This window comes from Chroicocephalus ridibundus, chromosome 2 (assembly GCF_963924245.1).
Source record: "Chroicocephalus ridibundus chromosome 2, bChrRid1.1, whole genome shotgun sequence".
Taxonomy (NCBI): Eukaryota; Metazoa; Chordata; class Aves; order Charadriiformes; family Laridae; genus Chroicocephalus; species Chroicocephalus ridibundus.
Genome location: NC_086285.1, coordinates 57,976,608 through 57,995,772, shown reverse-complemented (window position 1 = coordinate 57,995,772; position 19,165 = coordinate 57,976,608). Strand labels below are relative to the sequence as shown.

General features: G+C 39.3%; 1 protein-coding gene across 6 annotated transcripts in view; it reads right to left on the bottom strand.

The window, feature by feature from the left end:
* The window catches only part of HECW1 (HECT, C2 and WW domain containing E3 ubiquitin protein ligase 1), a 262,500-nt gene that overhangs the window by 86,505 nt on the left and 156,830 nt on the right, over positions 1-19,165 (bottom strand). For 4 of the 6 annotated variants that reach the window (XM_063325617.1, XM_063325615.1, XM_063325618.1 and 1 more), the window contains 2 exons: positions 18,907-18,985; positions 9,772-9,941 (listed from right to left, as the gene is read on the bottom strand). In XM_063325617.1, the coding sequence (XP_063181687.1) occupies positions 9,772-9,941; positions 18,907-18,985 (249 nt within the window). The remainder of the gene's footprint in view (positions 1-9,771; positions 9,942-18,906; positions 18,986-19,165) is intronic. The other 2 variants (XM_063325616.1, XM_063325619.1) reach the window with 1 other exon arrangement.

Below are 19,165 nucleotides of genomic sequence, written 5' to 3'. Positions count from 1 at the left end.
GTGTTATAAAATTAATTCAGAAATAAAGCTTTCACATTAAAAAGAAGTATAACATTCATGGTTGCAGAGAAAAACAAGAACAAAAGCTTTAGTACAAGGAGCCCAAATACATTATTTTAAAAAAGACTTCTGATTATTCTGACAGTCACTCCTTGAAGCCAGATTCTTTTATGTTTTGCATGTGGCATTGGCTACTGTGCATTTTCTTTCACAGTCTAAGACAGCGATCTTTAAGCTGTGTATTTTCACTGAGGCCATAGCTCATTTTGTGGGTTTGTTCACTGGTTGGGTTCTTTCCCACAAAAATTTAAGATCCTTGAATCAAAACTGTTAGTGCAAACCCTGTAAGACTGGTCAAGAACTTCATAGAACCTTGCTGGAATCCAAAGACACTAAACTAAAGTTTACACTGAGACTAACTGTAGAAGGGTCTACTGAAGTTTACATAAATGAGGTTTTTTTTCAAAGAACAAAGTGAAAATATACCTTCTGGCAGTTTTTAAATTCTGATGTTCTGACAACTTTTTCAAAAGCTTTAGCCTTTCCAGCTGTCCAGAGGTCCGCCAAACTTGATAATGGCTGCATGGATGTGGTTTGTGACTTCATCTGAAGCTTTCTTTGTACTTTCATAGAAAAACTCTCAAAGTCAGTCACGGATTTCAACACAGGTGCAAACTCATCTACCAAACCAGCTGTAGTTTCAAGGCTAAAGCCCCACACAAGAAAAAGACTTTGTCTAATGACTGATTATGTATTTATTTGGATAACAGCAGAAAACAGGACACCTGGGAAGAACAATCCACAAAAATTGTAAGTGTGTAAGTGATGGCTAGAAATTGATGTTTTTACTTGATCCCTAAGCAAAATTCAAGTAAAACTCATTATATAAAATGTGAGGAAAAAAACTCTTACAAGGTATCACTGGACCCAAAATTTACAGCTGATCTAGACTGGATGAATGGATAACAAACAAGAAGTTAAATCTCTATTCTCTGATTAGCCCAAATCAGTAATTACCTATACTGTTGCATTAGTCACAGTGCATTACCCTGCATATGACATCAACTATTGCTTCGTACAAAATCACTCATAGAACTTGAGATGATACATGACACAGCGCACTCCACAGAGGATATGGCAGATTGCCTCAACAAAACTGCCAAGAAATTACCATTAGCAACAACCTGTTTCTCACAGGGTGGCTGGCCCTAGAAACGGTCTCAGATGCCATCTTGTCCATATACTGTATCAGCTGTCCCCTTCTCTGATCCTTACCGGCTAGGGATGAGAGGGCTCCTCTTTATAGGTTACGTGTAGATGAGCGGAGATCACGGACATCCTCACAGTGAGGAGCACCACTGGAAGCATGAGGTGGTCAACCAGCTGCCCTTGTGTCTGGCCTGGAAGAATCCCAGACTGGAAAACCCCCAGAGTTAGGAGCTTTGGAAGAGACTGCAGGGAAGTTATGTGTGCTGAGCTCCAGAGGGGGAGAAGACCTTTTTATTTTCCTCTAGAAATGTATTAGGACTGTCACAAGAAATAGTTTATCTGTCAGGTGTATTCCTAAAAGGAAGCTACGAACAGAAAGTCTGAACACAAGGAATAATTGAAGATCCCTGGTTTATTGGGGAAAAAATAGCACATGTCATGAACAGCAGGAAGGAGGCTTTGTGGAGGCTGATGCTTCCTGATCCCTGGAATACATCGGCCATGTCTGCATTAGGAAGACATGTGGTGAAATAGCAGCAGATCTGGAGAGTAAAGCAGCTGGTGCTGTGCACCTGATTACCAGACATGTTAACAAGGGTTTTACCATGAAGTAACTCCAGGCTGGTGCCCTGCATTGAACTCCCATTATCACCTGGAAAAGTGTTAAGTGCACTCCTGAACCACATCTCTTGGCTTACTTTCAGCTGACAGTAATTCAGTTCATGCACTTTAAGACTGCTGAGTGGTATCTTTAGTGAGGAGATCAGGAGATTTGCTTTGAAATGCTCTCTTGAACAGAATGAAAAGACTACTGTAGATGGGCCCATTGAATCGTTAAGAACCATGATCTATAGAACAAGTTAGTATTTCACCAGCTGTCCGTAGTATTTGTATTATCTTCTCAGTGTCTTCTTCAATTATTTTCTTTTTAGGATGTTCTCACATCCCTCAAGAATTATGATGGCTAGGATGAAACAGACTTGCTCTAGAAGAAAAGCCACTGCCTGTCTCTACTTTCCCCACTTCTTTAGCTATTTGTCAATACCTGTCCCGCTTGTTAGAGTGGCAGGGGATCCAATGATTGCTTTGTTCCTATGTGTTTAATGAAAAGAGGCAGTAGGATAGGAGAGAGACACCCTATTAATTCCTCACTAAGAGAAAAGCTGCAGTATTATAGCACATCTTACTAGACACCAAAGAATCTGACCAGGCACAGCCTTAAAATGCTCCAGTCAAAGGAAAAGCTTTAGTCGATATTTTCTCAGGCACCAAAAATCAAAAAGCCATAATTAATTATTTCCATAGAAATACTGAGAAGGGAAGGAGAGGGAAGAGCAAAAGTAACATGATGGAGGGAACCACATGAACATATTAAGTCTTCATGGGCTTCAGTGTATCATCAGTTCTGGATCTCGTCAGCAGTAAGTCATCAGGTTTCTCCTCTCATTTACACAGATCTTGCACAGCCACCTCCTGCAGATTCACTCTCAGAGACACAAATCAGAATCAAAGCTACCTAGGATCAGCCGACACATTCATACTCTCACAGCATCTCAATGACCTAAATATAAATCCGATTTTACATTATTGCTGCCATCTTCAAGAAAGATCTGAAAACACTGTAGTAAACACCACTGAAGGAGTTTCAGGCACTGAAAAGTAGGTTCCTGTCTATTGGCTTCCAGACCCAACAATGGTTTTACAGGCACAGATGATTCATTTTCTTAATGGGAACAGATCTTGTGGGGGTTTAATGCACGTCTTAGATATGGTAAAGAATGAAGGCACACGCTAATGCTGATCTGGCAGAATACATCTGTAGCCATTTATAAGATAACAGAACAATTTCCAGAGCTTGAGAATAGTTTTCATAAAAAGCCAACTAATGACGATTAATTCCCATATTTTATTTTTACCAATATTATTTGCATCCCCGACTATGGATAGATCACAGTGATCGGCTCTCAATAATGCCATCAAGGAAGTTGTTGAAATGAACGGAGTATGTCCATTAGCCCAAATTAGACAAATTAAGTGCAAGTCAAGATTTTTAAAAACAGTCAGTATAACAACTGGTGGAAGGTAGGTAAATTAATACATTGGTGACAGGAAGAATTAAGCTCTTGATTTAGAGTTGAATAAGCAATATAATGAAAAAGAAAATTTATTTGCAATATCCATTGTGCCACAGGGATGATAGGAGCAGAAGTAAATCTTGAAAGGCTGTAAACTACATTTGATGGAAGACGACAGATTTAGTATTTCAGCTGAATATTTCATTAGTGGGGTTTTCATTTCAAATACTCCAGTGAAACAATTATATTGTTAACGCACTCACCACTCTCCACCTGTATTATCCTGCTCCCCGTTCAAAAAACTTCCTCTGTGTATCTCTGCTGTCCCATGCAACACTACACATATGAACAACTGGATAACCTTGCAGGGAATTCCAGTTTCTTAAACTTACTACAGTACTCCTCAATGACAATACAAAATATTGGAGAGTCAGTAGCGTCAAGCACTGAGTTCCGCTGTTGCCAAAGGCTGGGACATGCCTACACATACTCCAAGAGAGTCCTGGAATTCAGCAGCACCTGAAGGGTGCCAGATCCAACGTGGTATCTTATTCTGGCATGGTAAATGTGGTCGGGGTTTTCCCCAACAGTAAAAAGGGTGCACAAAAATATGTGTTGCTGTTCTAAGATCTGATTCTATCCTTTCTACTGAGCTCCTTCAAAGTTGGATAGGGCCTTCAGCAAATTGGCTTCTTAGATTTCTCCCTCAGATTCACTACCTCTCTGAATTGGAAACAAGGAATAAAAAAAGTCCTTCCCATCTATTTCATGTATTCCACAACATTCAGAGTTACTAGTTAGTTAGTAGGCTCATCATGAATTCTCTCTGATGGCTTAGATAGTTTTGCAAGATGTCTCTTATTTTACTAATGGCAAATTTCAGCTCTAAGACATTAGAAATTTAGAAGAACTTCTGGATAAATCAAGTGCAAACACTGCTTCAAGAGTCAGGGTTTTTCTTCATCTCTCAAATATTGCCTACAAGTTTATTAGCACAGCATAGATTGAAAATATTTGAGAACTCTCATGAGCACTAATACATGAGCCTAGCAAGACTGATAGTCTTTAGATGCAGAAGTTGCAATTAAAATGCATTTCTAGGACAATAACGTATTTTTAAAAAAATCTAGACAATTCCTTCGTGCCAAAAGCGATTCCTGAAGAAACTGAAGTTGTCTTGGACTTTCACACTTCACTCATCACCAGATATTCAAAAAACTGCATCTGTGAAATCACAGCTTTTCTGTGTGATCAAACTACGTTTTACACTTTACCTGGCCATATGTGCAGAAATGTTATACAGTGAAGCTACCACTCACAAGGCTTTATCAGTCCCAGTGACACCTTTGGCAAAACTCATATTGAATTCAGAATCTGGATTTCACTGCATCTACATTGGACTTACACTTAGGTGTAAGGACCTTCAAGTTTCTGCCACAAATTCTTTTGTATCTGCCAGTAGAAGGGGGGAAAAGGTTATCTAAGTTAAACAATAAATAAGTATTTCAATCAGTGTGATGCTGCGGTTGCTTTTTTCGTTTTGGACATCTGGTGAAATCATGCAATGATTCTGTGAGATCATGGTAGGACTGTCAGCATCTAGTGCCCTGACTATTACATCAAAATCAGACCAAATATAACCTGCTTTTGTTTAAATTCATACCATTGATTCAAATGTATTAAAGCATCGTTAATGGCTTAAGTTTGTTCTGGGAAGATCCATCTTTGATCAAGTAGCCCCTGTTTGCATCACTCTAAGTTTGTGCTACATCAGGTAGTACCCATCACATTAGCCAACATAAAGCCTTAAGAGAAACAAAAAGCTAACATAAACCCCATACTGCATGATCTTGCTACTTTGCCAAGCGTTTTTCAGTCCCAGTACTGCCTGGGTGACCCATCATACAACAGTCCAGCATTCACGATCCCAGAATCAGTGCCCAAGTCATAAATCTGCACCATAAGAAAAGCAGTTAGAAACCAGCACTCAGACAGTCAGTTGCGTTCATGTCATCTTGGCATTCTTGCAGGCAGCATCCAAACCTGACGTATCTATCACTGCTGATGGTCTGCACTACAGAAGCCCTCTCTCCCCAAACCACCTCCCTCTGGCGCTCGAACCCCTGACTGTTTCCTTCTTCTGCTTTTGTGTTGGTAATCTGAAGAGACAGATTACATGAGAGTTTATTCAAGTGCAGTATTTTTGAAAGGTTGTGGGTTATCTGAGGTGCAGAGGGTACAAGTTACAGTGAAACCACTGTAATTCTGTTTTATCAGATCTGACACATTAACTACTATTTGTTAAGTGCTCTTGCAACAGAGTACTGAACACCTCTGATTATACACATCAATTAATTCACCAGTGAAATGCAGCTATCTTCAGAGTGATAAAGCAGACACCCAAAACACTATTTTGTGCCTCAGCTAAAATTTAACAATATTTGTAAAGGCTGAGGCAAAGAAACAAACAAGTGAAGCTGCAAGGAGTTGAGATCATTTTTATCCTAGTACTGGGCTCCCACCTTAAGGTAGTCTACTTTTCCAGAGCTAGAATTATCAGAGTTGAAATTCAATGCGTCATTTAACAGATGACACTTCCTACTACTTTAAATATGCTGGATGGTTGCAACAGCCAATTTTTATAGTCCTCGTGCTGCCATTCCTTGAGGCTCTCCCTCCACTCACTACTAAATGAACAAAAACTGAAGCAGCAGTTAACTCAAACTGCCACAGTTAAGAAAGAAACACCATAAATACGTTTAAGGCAAAGTCCAGTGGCCTGAAGTACTTTACCTGCAAAAATCACCAAGTGAATTTGCTAACCAGCTGGAGGTATGTGAAATACTTCTTAAACCACTTCACTTTGTTGCTTATGATTTCCAATGATCTCTATCGCTCGTCTGAACTATCTATCGCTTTACTGCTTGCTGACAAATTATATCTTCTTTTAAAGAAGCTTTTCCCAAAGAATGTGACAGCAGATACATTGTCTCAATATGAAACAATATGGGAATATATTATTATTTTTCTAATAGCAACATTAGAAGAGATACGATCAACATTCACCCTTCTCAATTCTACTAGGTGTACAGAAGATCTGGGAAGCGGGCGCTGCCTTCTGAGACTTCCTTTGCATTTTACCCTCAAACCAGCATGATGGGACAACTCGCCCACCACGCTCTCGCAACTGTGTGGACTGCCAGCACAATGCCTGCTTCAACTAGGGGTTTAGAGTCGAGCTGTCCCGTGGCACGTGGTTTCCAGGAAACTCCCCTCTTTCATCTAACAGTACAGATGTTGCTGAAGAAAAATGCGGCAGTTTGAAAGCAGAGACAGGTGTAAGGAAACAAGCAGGACCATTAAACCTGATTCAGCAACAAGTTCCGTGTCTGAAAATGCTTCTTGTTATTTTTATTTTCTGCAGCTGCCTGCTTCTCCTCCTTGACCCTGTAGAGGCCTGGGCACCATCAAGTAGCTAGTCTGGATGCCCCCCGAAGTACTGATCATTTGGCATTATTACACAAGGCAATATTCAGCACTTCGGCTTCGCAGGATCTGATCTGATGCTTCTGCGAGCATGTGAAAACATTCAGAAGCATCACAACATGAGCACTTCTCTACCCACAGAAGATACCACCTGTCTCAGTGAACAATTCTCAGTGTGAGGGCTCTTTCACCTCACGCACAGCCCTGCTGCAAGTGTCAAAATGTCACATGCTACTCTTCTCTCTTAGTAAGAAATTTCCATTTCCTTATGTCCTCTTGTACAAAGCACCGCAAAACAGAGCGATGGAAGACTAGCCCTAAGTCAGGATAACTCGTGCTGAACAGTATTCGAATGGCCTGTGAAATGAAGATGATCATCGATATTACATGACACAGATGAAAAATTGCCTGATTTATCATGGTGCTCCCAGAGTGTTCCTGTAATGCAAATGGTTACTATGCAAATAGAACAATCTGATAAGTATATGATGGGGAATACCAGAATTAGTTAATATAAGTAAATGTATCATCTCTCAGTCTGTAGGACTTTATTTTGGGGTTGATGCCCTACAAAACTGAGGCAACTCTTTCCCTTCTGAATTTGCTCAAGGGTAATCAGGAACATATATAAAGATCCCAGTCTGCAGCTATTTCTATAGTTTTATTTCCCTATTCCAGATTTTTTCAAGTTTAGCAGCCCAAACAAGTTAGATACATCATTCAACTGAGAAAAAAAAACCAACAAAACAACAAACATCTGGCTTCTATTTACATGTAGTGACAGAGAACCTTAGGAAAGAATCATCCTTCTGAAATAATATATTGCCTAAAATAGTTTTTTGGGAAAACAATTAGTGACTGATCCGTTTAATGAAATGGCTATGATTCCTCAGTATTTTTCACTTCATATATTCACATCCATCAGTGAAAAGAGTGGACAGAAGAATGGCTATCGCCACAATTCAGCCACAGTTTGCAGTCTTCCTTCTCCCCTTGTCCCGTAAAGGGACAAAGATGAAGAAAATCAGGCCTAGGGTCTTCTGTGCAATAGAAACCAACGTGGATTTTCAGTAGTAAGTACACTTCAGACTAGCTGATGTGCATAGACTGCAACACAAATGCATGCAGTTAAACATCTCAATATCGGCTGAAGAGAATGCAGAAGGAGAACATGTTGAATGACAGCTCAGCTGTTTTGGACTCCCTAGCCACTAACCGGCTAACAACAGAAAGGGAGAAGCAGCGTGCTCGCACGCAATCAAGAAAACAGGGGGGCTGAACAGAGAAGCTGGAAGCCAGCTGTGCTCTTTTGCTTTCTGATGTCCGTAATTAGGCCACTTCATTGTTTCTCCTTTTCTTGCAGCCAAACTCCACTGGAAAAGAAATGTCAGCCTGCAAACTCAGCCATCCTGCATGGCCTGAGGAGACAGCACCCATGACATTTTATGAGGGCCACATTCTTACTTTGGTTATTTTATCCTCCAGCAGCGCAAAAGGACCTTGAAGTGAGAACAAGTTACACTGGCTGGGGGTTGCCTTTGTCAAAAGAAGACTTCTGACCAGTATTGAGAGCTTCTAAAAAGCCTATTTTCAGCCTCCATCAGTACAGCTGCGACATCCCTCTTTGGATAAGGACAGCCTGTGTGCCGCCTCAGCAGTTCATTCTGGCTGATGCAGAACAGTGGGACCACAGCCATATCCTGGGTTCTCCTTTGAGTGTCAATTCCTGGCACGCACACTTGCTGCCAGCTCCCACAATCACATGTACTGAGCGGGACATACATACAGCAAGTTTCCCCATCACGTCTGCCCGCCTCTAGGCCTGTGTCTTATGCACTTTACTGAAAGATCTCTGCCAACTCCCTGCTCCTCCATGTCAGTTTCAGCTCCTCAGCTTGACCTGCAACCCCTCAGACAGATACATCTGATGCTTGGAGCCACAGAGAAATTATGGGTTGGTGGATGCCTCCCGGACAGGGTCTTCCACTTAATTAAGTCCTGTTAGAAGCCCTTTTTCTCAGACTAGTTTCAAGGTCATCCCCCCCTGCCACGTAACCTCCGCCATGTAGGCTCACCCATCGCATAACTTGATGTGGTACCTAGTTTCTTGACCATGCCCCTCCAGGTATGAGTATTCAGTGACATTTCTGCTGTCTTTTTTCCCCACTCACACTTTCCTGTCTATGCAGTTTGACCTGATTATTCTTAAACTACTTTACAATTTGCATTTTAATTTGATAAAATCTATTTAGTCTATTTATCTGTTACTCTTTCCTGTAGTGGAGATATTTGTTTGACAGGGAGCAGCAGTAAATCACACCCATTATGTCAGGCTCCTTTAATTCCAAAGAGATTCCTTATTCTTTGCTGTCTGTTACCATTTCGCGTGTAATTTAAAAACAGCAGGCAGCAATTGAACTCTCAGATCTCATTAATACCTACTAAGCCCTTCCAACAAGAACCAGAAATACTGGAGAGTATTTCTTCAAGGTGACGGGCAAATGTGCCAAAGCTGCCTCTAATGTATATTGCCGTCGACACTTTTCGATCACATAGATTCTTTTTATTTGCATGCTATACTTGTTCTGCTTTATATAATGTCTGCTCTCTATGTAAGAACAGTATGACAGTCTACCAGCAGTCTTTCACGCTGCCCAAGTTTATTTTTCAATTCTGGGTTATGCCTGCCTTCAATAATTAACAGCTTCATAAATTACATCCACAAAGTGCAATCCATATTGAAAGTTTTAATGTATCATTTATCTTTGTAGCTAATGAAGCCTTTTGCATTAAGACAAGAAGTCATGAAACACATCAAGCACAGTTAGGTCAACAACTGCGTAGCCATGAAAGGAATTTTAAAAATAAAAAAAAAGGGGGGAAAAGGGGGAAAAAAAGGCAAAAAAAAGCCAAAAAAGGCAAAAAAAAAAAAGAGAGGGATACTGCTAGAGTAATTTCCACATTTAAAGAAATGTCTCAGCTCAACACTCAAACTGCTTACCTCTCCTTGCCAGATTGGGTTAACAGTATTACAAATGATCTTAGATCTCTTCTCCTGTCCATGATGAGGAAGCGCTGGGAAGATGCTATGTTTTCCAGGCTGGATGGAAATCTTCAGATAAGGATCTGGATTGAAGAACATTCCCTTCTTCAGACCAAAAGCCTGGAAATCTGAAAGAAGGTAAATAACCTGATTGTTTTTCACATTCCAGGTAGCTCTCTGGGATCTTCGGAGAACATATTGGAAACTGGTAAGGAATTTAAATAATATGGCAGGAATATGAAAAAAACCTCACTATTTTCTTGTTAGGTAATATAAAGGCAAACCATAATAATGTTGTGATTTAGAATTTACAAATGATTATATAATGAAATTGCCAATTTTACAACCTGATTGTGTAGAGTGATCTGGCTTCTAAATCAGCTTTTATTCAACTTAATTTAAGTGATCTGCTGATTTTTCTGAGGAGCTAAGCACTTAGTCAGCCCGACTCCACTGGCAGGACTATTCTGAAAAAGAGACCCATTCATTCAACAACATAGACATGGCATTTGTTACCTCATGTACGTCACTTCTCCTAGGTATCAATTTTCTCTTTCTATGAATCTTAGCTTTTAGATCGCTTTTTCTACACGAGAAGCAATTTTACATTTTTTTCACTTTAAAACTTTTCCTTCTCTGCATGGGTTAACTTTACACCTGTAGTAACTGAGGAAAACTCTGGTATATACTCCGAATTTTAAGCAGGGCTTTCTAGTTGCAGAACTCCCAGGGCGCGTAATACCAGTCACGCAGACAAAAAAAACCCAAGCACTTATTTCAAAATTTACTCACAACGTTCTGAAGAAAGACACAAAGTCCATTATGATTTCTCCCTGTGAAGCCAATGAAATGCAAACCAATCTACAGGTATATCATTAATTTTGGCTCAACATCTACAAACTAAAGCCTCTGGCTTTCTCCTTTTCCAGATGCATTTCTAAGCTTTCTTTGGAAAATACAAGCAGTGATTCCTATTAGCGAGTTCAGTAGCAAATTTATTTTCCACAACTCTCTGCATGGAGATTCTCCTTCTGTCTTTAGAGCTTTATTTCACCTAGGGCTATAAGCAATGAACTGCATTCTGGCTACTTTCCTTTGCTGTACTGAAGATGTACACGGTATTAGTCAAGATAGTTTCCAAAACTGCTTCGATGTATACCTAAACATTCATTTTAAACACTGCTTTTTTGTTTTTAAGGCAGGTTTTGAAAACATTAATTTTCAGTCTTTTCATTCTCTTCTGATTAAAAACCAATTATTCTAGCAGGTTGTGGGAGACCATTTAAAACCCTCCAGGCAGATTTTTTGGATGAATCTGAAAATCATACACTTTCTACACCATCATCAGCATTTTTTTCCAGAAAACAGCTGTATCAAGAACAGGGATAAGATTCATCCAGTTGTATTTTGCCTCCTTAACATATGGTAATAGCCAACACAATAAAATGTGCAAGTTAAAAAGAACCATTTTTGTTCCTGGTTGTTTTTAATCATCTATTCCAGCACACAATTAATGTTGCAGATATTCCAAAGCTGTTGGACAGATGGTCCTGCAACAGACTGTGTTTTAAGAATCTCATTCTTGTGACGTTCTCTAACAATTAACAAAAAATAGGGGATATCACTACTAATAGCCTATTTGAAAGTACTTTGCTGACTGTATGTACTGCCATGGTCCTAGCAACAGTATTACACAAAGAAAATTATCTGCTTCAAACTGATAATGCTCTTTTTTTTCTGAGTGTACAACCTCTATGTAACCAGCACGTATCTCCTCTATCGGCCCTGCCGAAATCCTACATGGGAAACTCTTTTGCTATGGAAGTTGTACTGTTAGAAATACATTCCAAAAATAGAAAACAAGATTGCAAAAGCACTACGAATGACAAGGCATAGCAGTGTGATAGTGTCAGGCTGCTAACGTATGAGGAGAGAAAGACCTCTGGGATCTTATTTTCTTTCTCTCTGATGTTTTCTCAAAAGATTCTGAAACTGAAATATTTATTGCTGTATGTGTTTCTGGGTTTTTTTTCCCCTCAAAGAGGGACTGCGCTATCTTTGGGTACCACTGTGCGAAGAAACGCTCTATTGACAGACAGAAAAGAAAGTAACGATCACTCAATTATATATACTGATATATTATGTATCATAAAGAACATATATACTATGATGACCTACTAGCCCCTTTCCATTTATGGGAATTAAGCACAGTCATGAAGGTGAAAGTACTCCTAACCTTGGTTAGTAGTCCAATTTTTGTATTTAGATGAGCAAAAATGATTTAGCTAAGCACACAACAGGACATTTTGTCTCATTTTCTTGCTTAAATTGCATAATGCAATTTTTGTAAAAATGTCAGTTAGAAACTGCAATTTTTAATGTCCAAAGCATGCATTGGGGTAGCAGAAATAGCTTTCTCAAGGACAGATATCCCAGTTATACTTACATATCTCACCGCAAAATCCCAACACTGAAAAACAGAGCATCAAAAATGCAAAAGCTCTGAATAAAGCTACACAGGCATCTGCAGATATCCAGCAGTCCATTTAATATGAGGCAGTCCATTTAATTTGAAGTGGAACCTATGGATGCTATAACTTGTTGTAACCAATGGCTCAGGTACTCTCTTTACCACTGGTGTGTAACATCCCAATGGAAGAATCCCAGCTATTCTGCTTATGCAAAGGAAAATATTTCTCTCACCTGTACTGCCTTCAGAAAAAGGTTCTGAAAATACTAAATATTTAAGTGATGGTTTAAGGTTAACTGAATTTAAATCTTTGGTGAAACCAAGGAATTCCAGAAGGCTTGGATGTGTCTTGCTCTACACTGTAGCTTTACAGTGTATTTCTTGGAAGCATATGAGAAAATGCTACCAAGATAACACATCGATGCTTCGCAAAGGTATATTTTCATCAAGTCTCTTAAAAAAAAGTTATTAATATACCATGTGTCAGTTTCCCATTTACTCATAAATCACACTTTAGCATGAAAGGGGTTATACACATCTATCAGTTTAATGACGTCAGGCGATCTCATGAAAGATGACAGGAGGAAGGAATCCAGGTGGCGACACAGCAACTACAGACTCTTTCACTCGGGTAGACTTTCAGTAATTGTAAATGCATGTATCCTAATGCAGCTATGTTCACTTCACTTTAGAAAAATAGCTTATACTAACTGCTGCCTGCCATTCCCCCAGGAGAATTATGAATTTGTTCCAACCTCAGGGCTTCCTTTCCATATATGCTGATATCTGGGTGTCTGGATGAGACCTAAGGAAGCTTTGCTCTAGGACATTTGCATGCATTCAGCCACTGTCTCTAAGGTGGGTAACAGACTTCCCTGTCTGCCTTGGAAAGGATCATTCTGCAAATCCACTTTCCATGCAGCATCACAAACTTTGGGGCACTGATGACTGGATAGTGACGGAGACTGTATTTTTGTGGGAATCTGGAAATCAGTGTGTAATTATTGGCAAAACATGGAACCAGGTGGGGATATCAATTCCGACAGACACAGGTCAAACACATCTGTGTTTTATCATGTTTGATTTTTGCCTCAATACAAATGACTAAGTTTTCAAAAGGTCAGAGGAGAGGTATGATTTGCATTTGCGAGTCACATTCTGTCATGCTTAGCAAGGAGATTCTCTTATGGTAATGATCAGCAAAACTACTGTGAAGATGGTATTTCAGTTCCGTGCAGAGACAGCGAGGTACTGGTTCAGTCCCATGCTTGCAGAAGCATGACAGAAAGGACAGAAAACCAGAGCGAGAACAAGAGGCTTGAGCAGTCTGGTATATAAAATAATTATGTTTAGTCTGGTCACCGATCTATTAGTTCTAAGTTTCTAAGTTAAAGAACTTAGGAACTGTTCTCCCAAGGGGTGGGAAGCTTTCACCAACAGCTCTGGAAGAACTTTCCTAGAAATAATACATAAGGTTGGAACTAGATGATCTTCCAACCCAAACCATTCTATGATTCTACTGCAAAGTTACCAGAACACTGGGAAGACCAAAGGGTCACTGGAAAGACCGCAGTCAATTTAGATTGTGATTTAGCTTGGTGAAGACCAAACCGGAATGTATTCTCTTTCTGATCTGCTCATTAATGGCAGAAAGTAAAAATACTGTAATCTCACTGAGATCCTGTTAGTTTATGTATCAAGGCACAATAAACCATCTTCATGATCCATTACCACAAAAGAGCTGCTAATTAGGATGTCAATGGACACTTCCAACATTTCCCTTCAGTTTTCCTTTGTAAATTCCCAAAGAGCTGTCAGCTCGGGTTCTGACAGAGTAGTTGAACAGGACCGGTATCTGGGTTGACTACCAATGAGGTAAGGCAATTGCCAGGGTGAGGATATGTCAGTGGTTCTTTTGTAGAGTGCACTTTGCAGAGCTTGACTAAAACAAGCATGACCTTCCTAACGGGTAGCAGTTCGTGTACTGAGCTGAGCTACCGAAGGCATAGTGGTGTCTTCAAAGAAAGGAACAACAAAACTCTGCTTGATCAACAGGAGGCACATGGGTCCTGCCTCTCAGCTAGGTGCTTTTAAAGCAATAGGAATTATTTTAGCTGCTAGTAGCGTAATAACCTTTCAAAAGTAAGAGCATAGCAATATTGCATTGGCTTGGAAATACCAATTTGATTCATGCAGTAGTACATGATACTGAAATTTATCATAAAGAAAGTGAGCACAGATTCACAGAAGCATTGCATCTGGTAATGGATTTCAAGAAGCAAATACTAAGGAATTTTAGAAACGAAACAGTAATGTGTAGTGACAGGAAGTCTTAAAATCCAACACAGCAAAATAACGCAGGAAAATTGAGAAAGATACGACATAATGTACAACAGCTTGCTGGCTTGATCAGGTACTGAATGAGGTTCTGCAACTGGTAATATGCAAGAAGTTAAATCAGATGATTAAAGTGGTTTTTTCTGCTCTCAGAAATCTACAGATCTATAGACAGACTCCATTTTCCTTTTAAAGAAGAATGTAAAAAAGAAAGAAAGGGCTGGTGTAGTTGCACTAGGAGACGTTTAAAGATCTTAGATTTTAAAAAAATTACTAAGTGGAGCAGATAAGCCAAAACATTTCTGTCACATGAGGCTCCCAGGCAAAATATTAAAGACAGTGGAAAAGAGGAGAAAAGAAATTTTTTAGCTGGAAATGCTACAAGGGAAAATGAAAGGGATTCTCATTTGTGTAAGTAAGGGGCAGCAGAGGAATCAGGAAGAAAATAGGTCATTAATAAATGAAAAGGAGCAGAGAAATTAATTATTCAAAAATGGCTGAAAGACAGGCTACTTTTTTAATTGTCTTCATCAAGAAGGAAAACACAGAAAAAGTCGGAACAGCTAATGTGAACAGCTTAACACGGCAAGGGGGAGTTTTTATTACAGCAAGCAATTAACCACAGGAGCAAAGTACCATCTCTTGGTGTCCTCCGGTCTAGACTACACGCCTGTCTGTAAGATACATCTGAGCCAAACTCCCACAAAGCTCCACACCATGGAGCAAGGTGGCCTGTGTTATACAGCATAATGGAATAACTGAATTCAGAGCCTTTTGAGGCTTTTAAATCTGTTAGTCTAGAGCACTGCAGTGCTTTGTACGCACCGGTGTACCGGAGGTGGTAGAAAGCCACCTCACCTTTGCAGAAGCTCTGATGGGTATAAAACAGTTGAGTGGTTAGTAACTCAGGTTTATAAAGCATACATCTGGGCAAGTTAGCTTCTGCCCTGGGGAGGGCAGAAGAGGAGGCAGGTTTATAGCAGTATTAAAAAAACCCCAACATTTAGTGGCTAGAACTCTTGTCATAAAGTCAGTCACTAGGATTTCAAAAAATGGGTGGAAGATAAAGTGTATTATATATCTGCATTCTGATCAAGCATTTCATGGTAACTACTGTTGTCAAAATGACCCTTAGCAGACCTAGTACTATTTTCAGTTGTGATTTATACTCTGACTTCCATAAACTGACAACTGATGTTACCTAAATGTCTGGTCTGAAAGCCACACAAAAATAACTAACATTTCTCAGAGAGGTGTGATGAGGACAAATGCCTGCATGTTTGTTGAATTTTCAGATCTTCTGGTCATTAGTTCCACGAGAACACTTATAAATAAAGAGTGTGCAAACACGAGACACGTGAAATATTAAAGCTTGAAAAAAGTTACTCTATGCAACATATAGCTAGGAGACATATCATGCAAACTTCATGATAACACTTTCTAAATATACCAGCCAACAGAATGGTTTCAAGGGCTTTCAGCGAATGCGTTACACTGCTCCTAACCCATGAACCTTCAGTGAGGTGGCTGGTACATCTTAGGAAGCTTAGCACATTTCTTCTTTCTGTACTTCACGCGAGAGAGCTCTGACACTTTCAGCTGCCTTATCAGAAGCGTGACATTCATGGGTAACAGCAGAAAAGTCACGTCGGAAAGTAAATGCAAAGTGACTTCATAGCTTTCCTTAAAGACTGTATTTAATTTAGCTAAATTAGGCTTAAAATATTTCTCTTGGTATTTTAAATAATGGAAGTTGTAATAATACAGTCATCATACAGATGATTAAGAAGCTTAATCATAGGAAATTATCCTCTTTGAGATCAGTGCTGCTAACAAACCTATTAATCTGAACTAACCTTTCACAGGACCAACTTCCAGTCTCCAAAGAACCAAATATGAAGAAAACGAACCTCCTACTGACATAATGCAAACTCTCAGCTATTTCTGTTCCCAAGAAGCTAGCGATCTCCTTTTGCCCTGAAGCATCAGTTTATACTTTTTTCTTTCTTTGACATTTTTATTCAATCCAGAAATCTTTTCTCAGGCAAAACTTCCAGTGAAACCAGTTGGATTTTGTCCAAGCAAATACTCCATAAAACTACAGAAAGAACAAAGCACTCTGTCACCAACTTTTAGAAAGAAACTGTTTCTGCACAGTTCATTTAAACACAGGGTCTGACTGGAGTGTCTAGGCAGTAGAGCAAGCAATACAGGTCAGCTGAAATGGACTGATGATGTTAGGCATTTCTTGGGATTTGGCCTACTTTGAGATTTTTCTCTCCCATTCTAATAATTGTTTTGTGTTGTTTTAAAAAATTGATATGGGAGAAGGCATAGCTCTTCTCACATTCTTTAGATGAGTAACTGCTTAGGGCACGATGGCTCTGTGTTGGTGCAGCACCTAACGCAATGGTCCCCAGTCAGACTAATGGCTTTACACTTTTTTTTTTCTTTCTTTTTCTTTAATTGTAACTAAATCAACCATAATTTGGAAACCTAACTTTTAAGTCATGACACTGACGGTGACAGTATACCAAAATGCAGATATTGAAAAGAAGAAGCTTATACGAGCTGAAAGGACTCGCGACAATAGAGAGGTTATTGCTATGATAGTAGTGCAAATGGAAAGGTACCGCAGTTCCTTCCAATGCCTCTGCAAGACCTGGCTTGATTTGCATTTTATTATCTAGCATAACAGATATAGGAACAGCAGTAATTTCACTTTGAGAGAGAAAACAACATTTTTTTGTGGTTGTTAACTAAGTAAGAAGGTAACAAATGAATCCCTGTGCTTTGTTAATCTGTTAATTTCGGACAGGACGAAATTGAGCTATTTTGATAACAAAGATTTTTGATAAAATAACTGTGAGCTCAAAGCCTGGCTGGCATAGAAATGCAAATTTATATCTTGTGATATACTCTTGTGAACCACTAGATATCCCAAATGTATTACATGGTATGGCCTTTGTATGCTTTAAATCAAGCTGTAAATTAAACAGTTTAGTTTATAAAAGGGCCCACTGATACGACCTAATTTAGCAGTCTCAAAAATTATTACTCTTGACATCTCTTGGTCTACTAGGCCAAAGAATCTGAGAGAATGAATAAATGTTACTAATTCTGGGAAACATTTTCTGTGCAAGATTATTTAAGAACATTAAGAAATATTAACTCTACCTCTTTATTTTCTGCTGAGCTAAACCTATGGTTTTATCGAATTAATGTGACTAGGTGGGTGCCCAGCATCCAGCCCAGCAAAAACAGGCGATACGTTAAGAGAGCCCCATCTAATATCAGTCTAACCTGCCATATAGGATACATAACCTGCCAAGGACCACCCTGGCCACCTAATTTGGAGAAGTACTGACTTGCACGCTTAATATTAAAAAGATATAGAAGTCCTAGACTTTAACACACCTTAGAGGGAAGCTTGAAATAAATCATATGACAAAACCAATCATGTAACACAATGCATGTCCAAGTATAGGACTTTATACAGAAAGGCCTATGCTTGTAAAAGTTTTGAACTAGGGTAACTCTTTTTTCTCTGTACTACTTCCTCAGAGAATTTCCAAGTCAAGTTCAGCATCTTTCTCTTTGTCTTCCAGGAGCTAAAACACACATAATAGAAAGCAAAAAAATTCCAAAATGAGAACGTTGCTCACAACTACTCTTTTGACAAACTGATTTTTTCTACAGAAGTGATTTACAGATTGTTACCAAAGCCAGATCAAATGGTCCATAGCTGCTTCAGGGATCCATATTAAGCCTTTAAAACCTGCAGTGACATGCCAAGTAATGAGGCTAAACATTCTTCAGAAAATTTAGAGCACTGAGAGCACTCTCGTGGCTCAAGAACTCTGCGAGTCACTGTTGAGCAATACAGACAAGCTCATGCTCTATGGTACGTGTCTGGACCAAGACAGTGGAACGTCCCAACAAACAGAAGACTACCGCAAATCTCATTTTGCTATATAAGTGAAGTACATACCTTTGATCTTGTTTTCCCTTTCCCTGACCACATTTAATCATAAACAGAAAAACCTGATGTGGCCCCAAAACCCTTCTTGAACAAGATGCTGCAGCACATAACTCTCATTGAAAAAAGAGAGTGTGGCAGTAATCACAGATATTAATTCTCTTCTTCAGCATCCCTTCTAGAGCAAAAGGCAAAAAACCATGCACAAATATATACCTACATACATACCAACATATACATGAAAGGTTTTAGTAATTTCATTTTCCCACTGTCTGGGCTTAAAACTTTCACATCAGCAGTGACTTACCTGACAATGAAAAACTTATCAGTCTCCGACTTCCTTGCCCTTGGATCGAATCTTCATTGGTGATGCTTTTAAAAATCTGCTGGAAGAAAAATAATGGTGAGAGAGAGTAGTCTCAAATAACTCTTGAACAGACAAATTGCTTAGTAATTGTCTCTTTTTACAAATTCTTAGTTTTACAGCTAAGAATCAATTAGATGACCATTAATCAAAACAATGTTTTTACCCAGGTAATAATTTAACCATTAGTGGCCTAAGTCAT